This window comes from Diabrotica virgifera, chromosome 3 (genome assembly GCF_917563875.1).
Source record: "Diabrotica virgifera virgifera chromosome 3, PGI_DIABVI_V3a".
Classification (NCBI taxonomy): domain Eukaryota; kingdom Metazoa; phylum Arthropoda; class Insecta; order Coleoptera; family Chrysomelidae; genus Diabrotica; species Diabrotica virgifera.
Window position 1 is genome coordinate 178,097,972 of NC_065445.1, and position 18,158 is coordinate 178,116,129.

The 18,158-nt window shown below is 32.9% G+C and overlaps 1 protein-coding gene across 3 annotated transcripts in view; it reads right to left on the reverse strand.

The window, feature by feature from the left end:
* LOC126882227 (uncharacterized) overlaps window positions 1-18,158 on the reverse strand; it is a 143,759-nt gene that overhangs the window by 61,431 nt on the left and 64,170 nt on the right. For all 3 annotated transcript variants that reach the window (XM_050647040.1, XM_050647038.1, XM_050647039.1), the window contains 2 exons: window positions 15,550-16,279; window positions 9,599-9,668 (listed from right to left, as the gene is read on the reverse strand). In XM_050647040.1, coding sequence (XP_050502997.1) covers window positions 9,599-9,668; window positions 15,550-16,279 — 800 coding nt within the window. The remainder of the gene's footprint in view (window positions 1-9,598; window positions 9,669-15,549; window positions 16,280-18,158) is intronic.

Genomic DNA, 18,158 nt, shown 5'->3' on the forward strand with positions numbered 1-18,158 from the left:
GAGGGTGCGTTCTAAAATAGTTGGGATAGTCGGCGCGGCCGGGTTTGGTTGGCGATTGGACTTCTGCGTCTAGGGTTGGTAATAAGGTATTTTTTTAGTAATATTGTTTAATGCGCCATTTTGGTTTTACTTGAGATTTTTGGGATGTAAAGAAAATGAAAACACAGAATATAAAAAATGCAGGCATTTTCTGATACCTTTAAAAGCACCATCAATACATTAAACTTATACAGAACATCTTTAACATAAATTTTGACTTTTATATTAAAATTAAATTTTTTTAACCCTTTGAGTGCGGGAACCGCATATTTGCGTAATTTCAGTAGTGCACGAGATGTGCGGGAAACGCATATATGTAACAGGGCTAACCGCTTCGCTGCGGTTAGCGATTATTTGCGTATTGGGACCGTGCAAGTTCGGCAAAGCGACCCCTATTTCTACGCTCTGTACTTTTATTCGCACTTTTAATTATATTGGCCAATTATATTAGTCATGGTTACTGGATAATTGTCAAGGCCATAGTCCAAAAAAATAATAAGAAGAAAAACTAAGATGCAGGTTATGTGATGCAAACGTAAACAATTGTATGTAGTAAATAAAATTAGTTATTAAAATGCAGTACTTCAAGCAAAATACAATTAATTAAATTTACCTTTATATAATAATTGCATATCATATCAATATTGTGGAGCAATATATAATTTTTCTGCTTCATTGACAGAAGGTATGAACTATACGTCAATTTGACATTTCAATTGACAATATGAATTATTTAAGATAGTTGCAATATTTCTCCGCGACTCGCGCAGGGTCGTTTCTCGTTTCCCTTTCCAAGTACTTGCACACCGCGAATAGACAAAATATAACGTAAACAAAATATAAAATATAATGTCATTAGATATTTTCTGAGTAAATGGGCGTGAACCGCCCACCTAAAGTGCCTCGAGCGGGATGAGTAGGAGGGGTAACTGAGAAGGTGTTTAGTATTGCGAATGCGTTGGTACCGTAAAGTGAATATTGTCGCTAATTATTACGTTTTGTTTGAAATCAAAAATACTGGTAATAAGAAGTATTACATCATGCCACCGCCACCAAAAAGGGGTAAACATTATTAGATGGCGGAATTGGAAGAACCCTAAGAACAAATGAACCCTATCATTTGTTTTACTACATTATTTATTATATATATTATAATAGTTCTAGAATTGGCAATAAATAGTTGAAATAAAATAATAAAGTAAAACAAATGATAGAATTCCGACAATTAAGTCAACTGTAACCTAAAAGCCAAAAATATTTGCTAATTGCTACTTGGGTAGCTTATAACAAATTGAAAAATGGTGTATTCATGAGGTCTGAACGTGAAATAAACAAAAAATGATGCAAGTTTCGGGAAAAATTCATCACAACTTTTTTAAAGTGTTGTAAAAAAGTTTATAGCTGCAAAAGTAAGCAAGTTACGCTCAAAATAAAGTTGTTCCTATTTTTTTGGTAAAAAAAGTCGTGAAAATCACCCCCTAATTAGCATCCCAAATGAAATTAATCGTTACAGCTTCACGAGTTACTTTACTTATGTATTGTTTATACAGTGTGTCTGCGTAACTTGGAACCGCATGGGAAATTTTCTTAATATCAATTTTACGAAAAAAAGTTATTCTTTATAAAGTGCTCTGCATAGTCTAAAACCTAAGATGCAATCATCAGATATCAAATTTTATCACACGTATACGAGGTATGTCAAAAAATATTAATTTCGCTCAAGAGTAAAGTGCCTTTACATTTCACAATATCGAAAATTGTCATTGAAAAAAGTTATTTTTAATTAAAAATTGTTATAATCTGCATTTACACTCTTTTAATTGAAAATTTTTTTTTGAAAATTTTCGTCAAATCTCCTCTTTATTTAAACCTCCTTTTTATTTATGATAGCTCCGTTATTATTAATTTTACGAAAAAAATTATTCTTCATAAAACGTTCTGCGTAGTCTAACAACTAAGATAAAATGATAAGATATTAAATTTTATCAATTTTATATGCAGTATGTAAAAAAATATGAATTTCGCTGTAGAGTACAGTACCTTTGATTTTCACAATATTGAAATTTGTTATTACAAAAGTTGTTCAGAATAATTAAAAACTATGTTTCAATATGCAATTGCATCCTTCTAGTTGAAATATGGTGAACTATAAAAGGTATTTTACTCCTGAGCGAAATTCATATTTTTTGACATATCTCGTATAAAATTGAAAAAAATTGATATCTTATGATTGCATCTTAGTTTTTTGACTATTCAGACATTTATATAAAGAATAACTTTTTTACGCAAAATTAATAATAACGGAGTTATCTTAAGGCTATCGGTACATAATTCGCAAATATTTTACGGCTATCCCTACTTTTTCTGTCTTTACACGACAAATTACGTGTAGTAAAATTCACACTAGTATGGATATGTAAACATTACTAGAATATCATTCTACTTGAAAATGTCATCATTAACCTAAAGAGATGGCTTTTGAATGTTGTTGTATAACTGTTATTTGTATAATTGCAAATTATTAATTCAGTTAATAAATGTGATAATTTTTTTAATAACTATGTATTCAGTGATTGTATTAATTTATATGTACAACAAAAACTAATACTCAATCGAGAAAAGAGGAAAAGTGTTAAAGTGATTTTTTAATAATATATTATAACTATGGAACGCTTACAATTTTGAACATCTTTAACAACAAATACTTGGATCACAGAATATATTATCCTGATGTATTCTCTGCTTGGATCTTCCACCAATAATACACAATAAATAACTTTTTATTAAGTTCACGTCTTAAATCAATTATTTATCAAATACACTATATATCAATATTATTTAATCAACAACTCAAAATATTCCCGATGCCATGTCAAATATTTAAAGTTGTCACTGATTGTCACTGTCTCACTGACAATATGCTGACAATATTCTATTCGACTGAGTGCGTTGTAAGACAAAGATAGATTTGGAAAATATTACCACGGACATTGTGTTAATTTTTTTCGAATCCTGAAAAAACCAATAAATATTTTTGAAAAATTTAAACGCAGAATGAAAGACTAAATTATTACCGAGGGCCTAAAGTACCTTAGAATAAATAAAAAGTTTATTTTGAATGAGATATTTGAAATTAAAAATCACACTAAATTTTCTCTTAGTTTTTCACCCCTGTAACTTCTTAAAATAAACATTATAGAAAGTTCTCAGGGACTTTCGGTCCTCGGTGATAAAGTAATCTTTCATTCTGCGTTTAAATTTTTCAAAAATACTTATTAGTTTTCTCAGGATTCGAAAAAAAAAAATGAATCCCCATTTGAATAGCATTGCAGCCGAAAATACGTACCCATCCTCTTAAATAAAAACGATGTTGGGTATCTGTAATTTGAGGAAAATTTTCAAAAATTTTTTTTTTTCAATTAGAAGAGTGTAAATGCATATTATAACATAATTTTTAATTACAAACAACTTTTCCTAATAACAATTTTTGGTATTGTGAAATATAAAGGCACTTTACTTTGAGCGAAATTCATATTTTTGGACATAACTCGTATATTATTAATAAAATTTGATATCTGATGATTGCATCTTAGGTTTTAGACTATGCAGAGCACTTTATGAAGAATAATTTTTTTTCGTAAAATTGATATTAAAAAAGTTTCCCATATGGTTCCACAGTTACACAGACACACTGTATATGATCTGTAAGTTTCATCGTCTCAAAGTACTTATTTTTGAAAAAACTATAGAACAAAAGTTGCTTAGAATGCCAGTTTGTCCACTTCTGGACTTATTTTGAACGTATATTTTTTCACCCACAAGAACAGGTGAAACTCACCCCCAGTACAAAAGCACATATGGGCACAATATCACTTTTTTCTGTGATATGTGTGTGCCAAATCTTATGTCAATCCAAGCGGATCTTTAAAAATGGGACCAAAACCATGAGTAAATGAACTATTAACCTAACCCAAGACATTGAAGATGGATTTGAACGGAAAGAAATAACAGGGGTAGTGTTCAGAAGCCTAACTGTTGCATATGAAGTTAACCATCAAAGGCTGCTGGTAAAACTCTACAAAATTACAAAGGATTTCTGATTCACAACGTCGAAGAAATGCCTTCTCCAGAAAAGTCACTTGGAATGCACCTGAAAACCACTGGAGAAACTATGACAAGCGTCAGCTCGTCGTCATCGACAGGCGATGTCAAAACGACGTCAAAAGGGTCGCTGGAAATTGACTGCAGGAAGTTCAAACCCGACAGAACTGGAAGAAATTAGGGGAGGCCTATGTTTAATTTTGGAAGCAGAAGACTGGATGATGATAAAGCGTCAGCTACTACATTCAACACTTTTCGATATAAAAGAGCGCTAAACAGACTAAGAGATGGCGTCTCACGTTGTGCTATACTCCGTCCCACCTTGACTTTACAGTATAAGGAACATAGGCAATGCAGTCCTTATCAGAGTTTTTAGCGCGGAGATGCCGATTTTATCAAAAAGGATTTGTAATCGATCGTTAGAGAGATTAAATTAAAACTATTTTAGAAAGGCAATCTACAATTTTAGGATTCCCATGAGTTTAAGTTTATTTGATATATTATAGTTATTCCGCATATGAATCCTAAAATTGTAGATTGCTTTTTTAAAACAGTTTTAATTTAATTTCTTTAATGTTCGATTCCAAATCCTTTTTGATAAAATCGGCATCTTCCCGCTAAAAACTCTCATAAGGAGTGCACTGCCTATGTTCCTTATACTGTAAAGTCAAGGTGGGACGGACATAGTAACCTAATACTACGCGACAAAAATATAGGGATACCAGGAGGCCGATACTTGCGACGGTGTAGATGACGCAGGTCAGATGAGTCACCACCTATTAACATGCACAAACATGAGAGAGACCCGCACAAGTGAGAACTTAATCTTAGCAAATTACAGGACCATCCACTGTAAATATAGGATTTAAGTTGTTGGTGTTCTGGACACGGAAAGCAATTATCAAAGGAGGTAGCCCTTATCAAAGGCTAGATAAAAAAACAAACCAAATTGCAAAGTTAGCATAACAACCGAAACCACCTTACACAAAACATTAAGCATCTAAAATGTTACTAAACATGCATGTAGTTGTTCCATTTTATCTTTGCGCAAACGTCAAGATTCAGTTTCAAACAAGTTAAATCAAAACATTAATTGAAACGTACGTTGATTTGAAATATAATTGATACGTACTGTCAATGTAATAATTAGGAAATTACTATTATCGGTTGACGTATTTTATAAAGTTATATTGTACAGGGTTATTCACTATATTTTGACCCCCTGTCAATGTAATAATTAGGAAATTACTATTATCGGTTGACATATTTTATAAAGTTATATTGTACAGGGTTATTCACTATATTTTGATCCCCCTGTAAACTGTTTTATTTACAGAATTAAAAAAAAATGTAAAATACAAAAGTTATTCGATTTTTAAAATATGATTTTTTGACATATATATCGTACTAGTGACGTCATCCATCTGGGCGTGATGACGTAATCGACTATTTTTTTTAAATAGGAATAGGGGTCGAGTGCTAGCTCATTTGAAAGGTTATTCAATTCCCTATTCAGTAATATAAACATTAACATGATTAATTATACAGGATGTCCGAAAAAAAATTTTTTGGATTAAATTAATTGACACAAAAAGAAGAATGTATGTAATTTATTTAATTTAAAATACATTTTACTGCTGTCAGAAAACAGAAATAAAAGTTTATTGCACAAATAAACATTTATTTTTGCTTAAATTCAATGTTCAAACTGCCAAGAGGCAGATGGGTGGCAGCTTGAACATTGAATGTAAGTGAAAAGTAATGTTTATTTCTTCAATAAACATTTATTTCTGTTTCCTGACATCGGTATAATGTATTTTGAATTAAATAAATTACATACATTCTTCTTTTTGTGTCAATTAATTTAATTAAAAAAAATTTTTTGACACCCTGTATAATTAATCATGTTAATGTTTATATTACTGAATAGGGAATTGAATAACCTTTCAAATGAGCTAGCACTCGACCACTATTCCCATTTAAAAAAATAGTCGATTACGTCATCACGCCCAGATGGATGACGTCACTAGTACGATATATATGTCAAAAAATCATAATTTAAAAATCGAATAACTTTTGTATTTTACATTTTTTTCTAATTCACTTCACTGCAGCATCCATGTGCTTGCAAATTGTAGAAGCCTTGGAGGTGTCACCAGGAAAGTGTACCAATAAGTTTTCAATTTAAAAATCTTTTAGTAATGTTTTTAATATTTTCAATATTATTAATTTTGCTATTAGGATTGAAAACTACTTCATCTTTCAATTGCCAGATGATGCTAGTCACCTAATACCTTCACTTCGGTTGCAATGGGTGGGAAAAGCTCTCGGTGCTGGTCATTTAGGATATGGAGAACAGTGCCTACGTTCTCTCCGATGAGGCTCCAATAAGAGCCGAAAATCGCGATTCAGAGGACTGGACTGCGCTCCGTATTCTAATTGAAAAGTAAGATTGTTTTGCCTTCGCATTGCAACTGAATAAAAATGGTATACATTTTTATTTTATAGTCGTATTACTCCGTAGAGTAACCAGGTGCATTTTCCGTTGGAACTTTACCAAGCGGCAGACGGGGGATGTGAATTGCATAGTGTAGAATTCCTTCCCTTTGTCTTCACTGCAGCATCCATGTGCTTGCAAATTGTAGAAGCCTTGGAGGTGTCACCAGGAAAGTGTACCAATAAGTTTTCAATTTAAAAATATTTTAGTAATGTTTTTAATATTTTCAATATGTATTATAAATTTTGCTATTAGGATTGAAAACTACTTCATCTTTCAATTGCCAGATGACGCTAGTCACCTAATACCTTCACTTCGGTTGCAATGGGTGGGAAAAGCTCTCGGTGCTGGTCATTTAGGATATGGAGAACAGTGCCTACGTTCTCTCCGATGAGGCTCCAATGAGGGCCGAAAATCGCGATTCAGAGGACTGGACTGCGCTCCGTATTCTAATTGAAAAGTAAGATTGTTTTGCCTTCGCATTGCAACTGAATAAAAATGGTATACATTTTTATTTTATAGTCGTATTACTCCGTAGAGTAACCAGGTGCATTTTCCGTTGGAACTTTACCAAGCGGCAGACGGGGGGTGTGAATTGCATAGTGTAGAATTCCTTCCCTTTATCTTCACTGCAGCATCCATGTGCTTGCAAATTGCAGAAGCCTTGGAGGTGTCACCAGGAAAGTGTACCAATAAGTTTTCAATTTAAAAATATTTTAGTAATGTTTTTAATATTTTCAATATGTATTATAAATTTTGCTATTAGGATTGAAAACTACTTCATCTTTCAATTGCCAGATGACGCTAGTCACCTAATACCTTCACTTCGGTTGCAATGGGTGGGAAAAGCTCTCGGTGCTGGTCATTTAGGATATGGAGAACAGTGCCTACGTTCTCTCCGATGAGGCTCCAATGAGGGCCGAAAATCGCGATTCAGAGGACTGGACTGCGCTCCGTATTCTAATTGAAAAGTAAGATTGTTTTGCCTTCGCATTGCAACTGAATAAAAATGGTATACATTTTTATTTTATAGTCGTATTACTCCGTAGAGTAACCAGGTGCATTTTCCGTTGGAACTTTACCAAGCGGCAGACGGGGGATGTGAATTGCATAGTGTAGAATTCCTTCCCTTTGTCTTCACTGCAGCATCCATGTGCTTGCAAATTGTAGAAGCCTTGGAGGTGTCACCAGGAAAGTGTACCAATAAGTTTTCAATTTAAAAATATTTTAGTAATGTTTTTAATATTTTCAATATGTATTATAAATTTTGCTATTAGGATTGAAAACTACTTCATCTTTCAATTGCCAGATGACGCTAGTCACCTAATACCTTCACTTCGGTTGCAATGGGTGGGAAAAGCTCTCGGTGCTGGTCATTTAGGATATGGAGAACAGTGCCTACGTTCTCTCCGATGAGGCTCCAATGAGGGCCGAAAATCGCGATTCAGAGGACTGGACTGCGCTCCGTATTCTAATTGAAAAGTAAGATTGTTTTGCCTTCGCATTGCAACTGAATAAAAATGGTATACATTTTTATTTTATAGTCGTATTACTCCGTAGAGTAACCAGGTGCATTTTCCGTTGGAACTTTACCAAGCGGCAGACGGGGGGTGTGAATTGCATAGTGTAGAATTCCTTCCCTTTATCTTCACTGCAGCATCCATGTGCTTGCAAATTGCAGAAGCCTTGGAGGTGTCACCAGGAAAGTGTACCAATAAGTTTTCAATTTAAAAATCTTTTAGTAATGTTTTTAATACAGTAGAACGTCGATAATCCGGACGTCAAAAATCCGGACCGTCAATAATCCGGATTTGTATCTAGCAAAAATATCTGTTTCTTTTAAAATAAACTAAGAACTTCGCTGCGAAAAACGAAGCTCCACCGCAGTTCAAAAATATTTTACACATTTTTTTAAAAGCCCAAATAGTGTCTGATGTTTTTACTGTACACATGGTGCTATTATAAAGTAATTACAATACAGTGTTTAAACATAAAATAATGTTTTGATTAATTTCAACTCTAGACACCTTACTGTACAAGAGAAAACATAAAATTTTAAAACGTTTGTTGTACTTTAATGTGTATACTAGCGTTTTTTGGAGTAATTTCGATAATCCGGATAATTTGATAATCCGGATGGGGTCCGGTCCCAATTAATCCGGATTATTGACGTTCTACTGTATTTTCAATATTATTAATTTTGCTATTAGGATTGAAAACTACTTCATCTTTCAATTACCAGATGACGATAGTCACCTAATACCTTCACTTCGGTTGCAATGGGTGAGAAAAGCTCTCGGTGCTGGTCATTTAGGATATGGAGTACAGTGCCTACGTTCTCTCCGATGAGGCTCCAATAAGAGCCGAAAATCGCGATTCAGAGGACTGGACTGCGCTCCGTATTCTAATTGAAAAGTAAGATTGTTTTGCCTTCGCATTGCAACTGAATAAAAATGGTATACATTTTTATTTTTTTCTAATTCTGTAAATAAAGCAGTTTACATGGGGTCAAAATATAGTGAATAACCCTGTACATTTATATATAATATAATTTTTTAACACAATATAACGTTGTAAAATAAACACAACTTAAGTTATAAATTCCAATAAAAACAACAAATGCGCTAATGTCACTGTCACTGAAAATAAAAAACGTCAAAATTCTTAGTAAACAAGGTATCAAAGACATGCCGTATTATTTATCCTCGTTTAACATATTGTAGTTGTAGGACAAGCAGCTTAGTTTTCCGATACTCATTTCTGTGAGTAAAAAAAGAGACCTAGTATAAAAAGTAATTCATGAATAATTTCATGCATGGGCAAAGATATAGTGGAAGAACTGTATCAATTAAGTAAAAGAGCTAAAATTATAAAGTGAAGAAATTTTAGCTGTCAAAGGAAGCTGAGGAAATACAATGTCTGCTAATCTACATCAGTAAATGAGATTTTTAACATACTTACGTTCATTTAAAAATGAGCCATCAGCTAATTTCTGTGCAATATGATTTCCCTCAATAAATACAGAGTCTTGCTGAAATAACATATATTTATACACACTACAATTTTGATGAAAATCACGTTCCTATAGTAAACGCCAGAGTTAGAATACAGTGTAAGTGCCGACATGAGCGGCAATGGATGCCGCTCATGTCGGCACACTGGTAGGTTCGTGTATACAACCGTAAGAAATGGTTGTGTACGCGTATATTCCAGTACTATGATTCTTAAATCCAGTCCTAATGCACCGCTCGGGTCAAACCGGCAACGTGGTCGGTCGGTCTCCGGTAAAAAATACGTTGCTCTATGCTACCTGCACTGGATTCTAAATGTGGCTTCTACTTTAAATATAAGCAATTCAATTATTATATTTTATGAAGTGAATACTTCTTATCGCTCGGTATGTTCTTGCACAGGCTCGAAATTCTATTAAACTGTGTTTTTTTCTCAAAGTTCGTCAAACCCTGGAATATTCTAGCCTTTATAAAATACTGAAATTAAAACTCAACTATAGCCTCAGGTTTTCTTAACATTCTTTTTTTTATTCATTCGCTTATGTTGGATAATAAAAAAGTTAGGTACTATAACAACTAGCCATGTTTTTCATCAATACCGGGTGTTTTTAAATAAGTGTGACAAACTTTCAGGGGTAATTCTGCATGAAAAAAGATGACAGTTTAATTTATAAACGTATGTTCGCAAATGCTTCGTTTCCGAGATACGGAGTGTTGAAATTTTTCTTACAAATTGACGATTTATGTATTGGTCTGAAACCGGTTGAGATATGCAAATGAAATTTGGTGGGGTTTAAGTAGTTATTGCGCATTTTTTGACATACAATTAATAATTTTATATTCACCATTGGCGCACATACGGGTAGTATAGCCCGTACGGGTAATGGTTTGAATTTTTTTAAAGAAAAAATTAAGACGCCACTAAGGTATTTCAAATTAAAAATGATTTTTGAATTTCTCTGCCATTTTTATGCAAAAAATAAAACATCTTAACGATTACAAAGTATTCGAGGTAGTTTCCATAGGCATAGAAACTTATTAGAAATACCTCTTAAAGCTTGTCATACTTATTTAAAAACACCCTGTATTGATGAAATACATGGCTAGTTGTTAAGGTAACTAACTTTTTTACTATCCAACATAAGCGAATGAATCAAAAAACAGAATGTTAAGAAAACCTTAGGCTATGGTTGGGTTTTAATTTCAGTATTTTATAAACGCTAGAATATTCCACAGGGTGTGGCGAACTTTGAGAAAAAAACACAGTTTGATTGGTGTACCCTGTATACAATGACGATTTACCTGTCTAGCAACAATATTATTACAGCAATATTGTTAAAGAATAAGGCTTAGGAAATACGAGACATCGAAAATGACACATTTTTAAGGTGTCCGGATTTTTTTGACCAGGAGTGTATATTAATAAAATAAAATAATGAATTAAATCAGTAGTCTTACTCAGTAATAAAGTAGTCTTTCATTCTGCGTTTATATTTTTCAAAAATACTTATTAGTTTTCTCAGGATTCGAAATTGAAAATTTTGACAGGCGTCAAAATTTTGCATTTTGCACCTTTGCCCTAAGAGAAATACAAAATCAAAATAAAAATATACAGGGTGCAACAAAAAGGTAGGTAATAAATTTAATTGCCATATTCTGACCAAAAATAATTCGATGGAACCTAACTTAGTACAAACGTGCACATAAAAAAGTTACAACCCTTTGAAGTTACAAAATAAAAAAATTGACATCACTGAGCACGAACACAAGCTCTGTTTTTCCTTCTAAAGATAAACCACCCCAAAACATAGACGAACCACCTCTATAGCTCACTGCTTTGACACTTCAGCATTGGGTAAATCGTTCTCCGGGCCGCATATTTACAGATGCTAGCGTGTGTAGACACCAGGATCTTGAAATCAGTTAGGGTTTGGAAAAACATTACATTTACAAATACTAACAGATTAGGACACCAGAGTATTGAAACCAGCTAGATTTTTAGTGGCGATACATGCATAGATGCTACGGCTATTGACATTGATTTTATACACCTACTTCTGTGAAAAAAATATTTAAGTAATTTAGATATTAATAAACAATTATACGTTGTTAGGATATGAACAATATAATATACAGGGTGATTCATTAAGAATGTCCAATCTCTGAGTTGTAGATTCTAGACCTCAAAATAATAAGATTTAACCCAAATGACTTAGATAAAATGTGGCTCATTACTGAGTTACAGGGTGTTTTATTTAAAAAATTAATAACTATTTTTACTCAGTACTTTAACACTATTTGACGTATCCTTGTCATACTTGGCAGAAAGTGTAAGGTCCTTTTACCTATTAAATTATGGTAACCTATTAAATTATGGTAAACAAACGTTTCTGGCTACTACCAGAGGCGTACGACAGGGGAAAGTGAATTGTTGACCCTTCCCAAATTCTACGCCACTGAGGGAATTGCTATTATAGGATAATTTTTATATTCTCGAATACTTTCCATGTAAAAATATATTTTTCATTCGTAACCGTAAAATAATTAGTTTGCGAGATATTTGAAAATAAAAATGGAGGGGCACAAAACATTAATCAAAATAGCTGTGCCGTTTCATTTTTAACTTCAAACATCTCGAAAACTAACGACTTTATCGTTACGAATTAAGAGTATATTATTTACATAGAATGTATTACAGAATCTAAACATTTAGCTAAAATAGCAATTCTGGCAGTGGCGTAGAATTTGGGAAGAGTCAACCATTTACTATCCCCTGTCGTACGCCTTTGGTAGTAGCCAGAAACGTTTGTTTACCATAATTTAATAGGGTATACAGTATTTACACTTTCTGCCAAGTATGACAAGGATACGTCAAAAATGTTAAAATTAAATCATTTTTTTAGCAAAATTGTGGCTTATTTCCCATTAAAAATAGTTAGGTAAATAGTGTTAAAGTACTGAGTAAAAATAGTTATTAAATTTTTAAATAAAACACCCTGTAACTCAGTAACGAGCCACATTTTATCTAAGTGATTTGGGTTAAATCTTATTATTTTGAGTTCTGGAATCTACAACTCAGAGGTTGGATATTCTTAATGAACTACCCTGTATTAACACAAAATAACAACATAAAAAATATTAGGTTAATGAGAAGATCCATGCCCTCTAGCGTTAGGTTGGTTCTGTGCGATGTTTCTCATCAGGTTTCTACTTCTTTTTTTTCCTTTTGTTGCCTCGGTTTTGGACGGAGGACGTCCAGATTGAAAAAAAAAAAAGGAAGTAGAAACCTAATGAGAAACATCACACAGAACCAACCAAACGCTAAAGGGCATGAATCTGCTCATCAACTTAATATTTTTTATGTTGTTCTTTTGTGTTAATACATGGTGATTCATTAAGAATGTCCAACCTCTGAGTTGTAGATTCCAGACCTCAAAATAATAAGATTTAACCCAAATCACTTAGTTAAAATATGGGTCGTTACTGAGTTACAGGGTGTTTTATTTAAAAATTTAATAACTATTTTTACTCAGTACTTTAACTCTATTTAACTATTTTTAATCGGAAATAAGCCACAATTTTACTAAAACAATTATTTAATTTTAACACTATTTAACGCATCCTTGTCATACTTAGCAGAAAGTGTAAGTACTGTGTACCTTATTAAATTATGGTAAACAAACGTTTCTGGCTAATACCAAAGGCGTACTACAGGGTATAGTAAATGGTTGACCCTTCCCAAATTCTACGCCACTGGCAGAATTGCCATTTTAGCTCAATGTTTAGATTCTTTAATCCATTCTATGTAAACAATGTACTCTTCATTCGTAACGATAAAGTCGAGAGTTTAGTTAGTTTTAGAGAGTTAGAGTTAGTTTTCGATATTTGAAGTTAAAAATGAAACGGCACAGCTATTTTGATTAATGTTTTGTGCCCCTCCATTTTTAAGTTCAAATATCTCGCAAACTAATTATTTTATCGTTACGAATGAAGAATATATTGTTACATGGAAAGGATAAAGGATACGTCAAATAGTGTTAAAGTACTGAGTAAAAATGGTTATTAAATTTTTAAATAAAACACCCTGTAACTCAGTAACGAGCCACATTTGGGTTAAATCTTATTATTTTGAGGTCTAGAATCTACAACTCAGAGATTGGACATTCTTAATGAATCACCCTGTATATTTACATTGTTCATATCCTAACAACGTTTAATTATTTATTAATATCTAAATCACTTCTGTGCTCCATTGGTCAAGGTCCCAATTGACGTGTCCTCGGGCAAACTGAAGTCGAGATTGTTTCTAACATGCGTTGAACTTGGGTCATATGCTAGCTTGTCTGGTAGTCAAAGTGGCAGCCTTAAGTCGTCTCATAACTATCCACTGAGTGACGGTGGCACCTCAAGGATTCTTGAAGTTGAAATCGTTTCGCATGCCGATTCATCAAGACAATCAGGACAATGAATCGATCCTCTCTCTATGTCGTTACACGACGTCGATCCGAACCCGTTGACTATAGCTGTCAGTGTCCTGGTATTGACGGTAAGCCCTTGAGACGGACGACAGTCCTTTGACTGTAGAACTCTCGTAATTATTGAATTACTTGGGCCGCCTTCACTGGTGAAGTATCCATATATAAAATATTCACTTACTGCATTTCGAAGTATACACACGTCAACGTTTGAAAAGCGACTGAGACGACCACCGGCAGATTCAAAGAGGTCTAAATTGCGTAGAACATGCCCGTTACAATGTTTGCTGCATTCCCTAACCCTAAAAATTTTACAAACACGTCGCCAATTTGCATAAAAGAATTGTTTTTTAGTACTTTTTTTGCATTAGTTGTTTTAATTCAAAGAAAACAACATGAAATTACTAAGCATAAACTACAATTCATCGAGTGAGTCGATTGTCTTGCTCGCAAGTGTAGAAAATCAGCCTACGGCAGTGGATGAATTTGTGATCCAGGAAGTACATTCAGAATGATTTTTCAAAAAATTGGCAAATTCACCCAGCCACTTCTAATGAATGTTCGAATATTCGAAGACCTGAAATGTAGGTGAATTTGTACCTAGAAAAATATTCCTGTTGAACATAAAAGATTCAAAGAGGTCTAAATTGCTTAGAACATGCCCGTTACAATGTTTGCTGCATTCCCTAAACTCTAGACCATACAGATGTAGGAAAATTTTACAAACACGTCGCCATTTTGCATTAAAGAATTGTTTTTTAGTACTTTTTTTGCATTAATTGTTTTAATTCAAAGAAAACAACATGAAATTACTAAGCATAAACTACAATTTATCGAGTGAGTCGATTGTTTTGCTCGCAAGTGTAGAAAATCAGCGCCTACGGCAGTGGATGAATTTGTGATCCAGGAAGTACATTCAGAATGATTTTTCAAAAAATTGGCAATTCACCCAGCCACTTCTAATGAATGTCCGAATATTCGAAGACCCGAAATGTAGGTGAATTTGTACCAAGAAAAATATTCCTGTTGAAGATAACTTTAATACTCGCTAACATCAATAGAAATGCATATGCAACACACATGCTTTTGAAACCCTTTCCCTGAAGTCTTATTAGCCAAATAGCTTGTTACACAAATCTGCGCCTAAATAAAGTCTCGCCAACAAAAAAAAAACAAGGAAAACAATAGTGATTGAGGAAATTTCGTCCTTTGAACTTAAGGTAGCTTTTGCGTGTATACTTAGCTGAGCTTACGTTTTTCGGACAAATCAGATTTTGCTTAGACTTAAAAAAAATTCAACACTAAAAATAGTAGAATGCCTGCCTAATAGATATCTCCCTCAAGTAACACTCCAACTATTTACTTATAGCTTCGATGAAGCAGATTGTAAATCAAAACATGTAATTAAAAAATTGCAAATACTTACAAACATATCATCTTTGTCATCATCAAACTTCAATTGTTCATAACATAATATATCTGAATCCTTTTTGTAGTTAGGTCTCCTTGTGCTCCAGAATGCAACTTCTGCCTGTGTCGTTTTAGTTGGCAGAGGTTGAGAGTTAATTCTGTTACGTTGTTCTACATCACAAGAATTTATAATATGGGCATTATTGAAAAGTGATTTACTGGGGGAAAAAAGTGAACTACTAAAATCAGTTCTGGTTAATGTAAAAATTTTCGATGGAAATTCTAAACTGTTACTGTTAAATGATAATACTGAATTAGGTGATGTAGCGGATATTAAGAATTTTGATGGACTAGTAATAAGAAAACCTGTATCTAAAATCTGATGAGTCTGATTAACTTTATCAATAAATGATAACTTAATATCTGGCATTGTGTCTGTGTCATTTCCAAAATTTACATTCAAGTCATTTATTTGTAAAATACCTAGAGATTCTCTACCAGGATCTGAGTCTTCTAACAAAATATTTTTAAAATTTAACGAATCTCTATCAGTAAAATTAAAGAAATTAGCTTCTGAATCAAAATTTGGTGGCAATATGCCTAATGATTCTCTACCATCAGATATTTCTAAGGATTGATGAAAACTTGGAGAAAGTGGTATGTTTATCGGAGATTTTATCGATATATAGGACTTGTCTTTGGAAGTATTTGACTGAAGATGAGTGTTTAAAATGTCCATCATTTTCCTAAAAAATAAATAAAAAATAATATTAAAACAGTAAAAAGCAAAATATAATAATAAAAATAAGTAAGTTAGGAGAGAACTTAAAAAAGTATTGGTAAAACTGATGTAATAAGATTTGGAACATGGAACACAAGAATACTTGTAAAAACGACTGAGTAATGTGATCTGCAGAGTGCAAATTTAAGGCGATCTGTCTCAATGTCAAAAGCATTTGAAACATACAGTGCGGTGGAATAAGTGTTGCCCCCCCTGTTAACTTGTTTATTTTAAGAATATAAGCAAAACGCTCGGACAGGTCGATTTTTAAACTAACCATAGTATATTATAGCATCAACGTTTCGAACTTTACGAGATCCCTCTTCAGGTGACAGCCATAACTTTGATTTTTTTAAATGGTAAAGTACATCATGTGACACCTCATTTAACAGCTTTTGAAATACTGATTTTAAAAATGTTTAAAAATATATTAATCCTTTTTGAGATCGTAGGCGCAAAATTTCGGTCGAACATTTTTTAAACGCATTTATTTTTTCCGAATTCTGAGAAAACTAATAAGTATTTTTGAAAAATTTAAACGCAGAATGAAATATTAGATTATTACGGAGGGCTGACAGTCCCTTAGAATGAACAAAAAGTTTCTTTTGAATGATATATTTGAACTTAAAAATCACACTAAATTTTCTCTTTTTTTCACCACTGTGACTTATTAAAATAAACATTATAGGAGTTCTCAGGGACTTTGGACCATCGAGAATACTGTAATATTTCATTCTGCGTTTAAATTTTTCAAGTATATTTATTAGTTTTTTCAGGATTTGAAAAAAATTATTGCTTTTAGAAAGAATTCGACCGAAATTTTGCGCCTACGCTCTCAAAGAGGATTAAAGTATTATACAGTTTTGAAATCAGTATTTTAAGAGCTTTTAAATGAGGTGTCACATGATGTACTTTCCCATTTAAAAAAATCAAAGTTATGGCTGTCACCTGAAGAGGGATCGCGTAAAGTTCGAAACGTTGATGCTATAATATACTATGGTTAGTTTAAAAATCGACCTATCCGAGCGTTTTGCTTATATTCTTAAAATAAACAAGTTAACAGGGGGGGCAACACTTATTCAACCGCACTGTATATAGAGTTATGGCAGGGAGACGCGCTGGCATGCATTCTCTTTAATATAATAGCTTCAAAAAATATTACAAGTGATGAAGAGTTACACAATAGGGAAACAATATTTAATAAGTTAACGCAGATTATGGCCTACGCTGATGATTGGCACGCACTACAAAAGTAGTGTGTCACGCAAAAGTCAAACAATAAGGGTTGCACGTAATTTTCCTCTTGTTGCCATATTCTAAATTTGAAAAAATATATAGGGAATAATTAGACTTTTTGACACGCCATGTCTATTGCAGCGTGCATTTAATTGTCTACAGTTAGTGACGAGTTTATATGACGTCATTATTACATTTGGTAAGATTGGAAATAATAACTGACGTCTGTCATAATATTGGAGGTTAAATATAATGTCAAAATAGTGTTTTCAAATTATAATCGGGGAAGACGAAATACAGATATATTATTGTTTTACAATTACAATTCAATTAAAATATTCAACAATCTGAATCAAAATCAAATAGAGAAACTAACGTAATAGAATTTAGTGTCTAGAGTTTCATAGGACAATTTATATTTTAACCAACTTCACATCTATAAACAAAAATCTTACATAACCTTCTATAGAACAACATGAGTTTGACATTTGAGGCGCTCAGAGCAACAGTGGCCTAACCCACCATACACAACTTTACCAAAACGCTTTTATTTACATTAAAGTTATCCCCTTATTTGAGTATTTTCATATGCAGCGTGGCTAAGCACT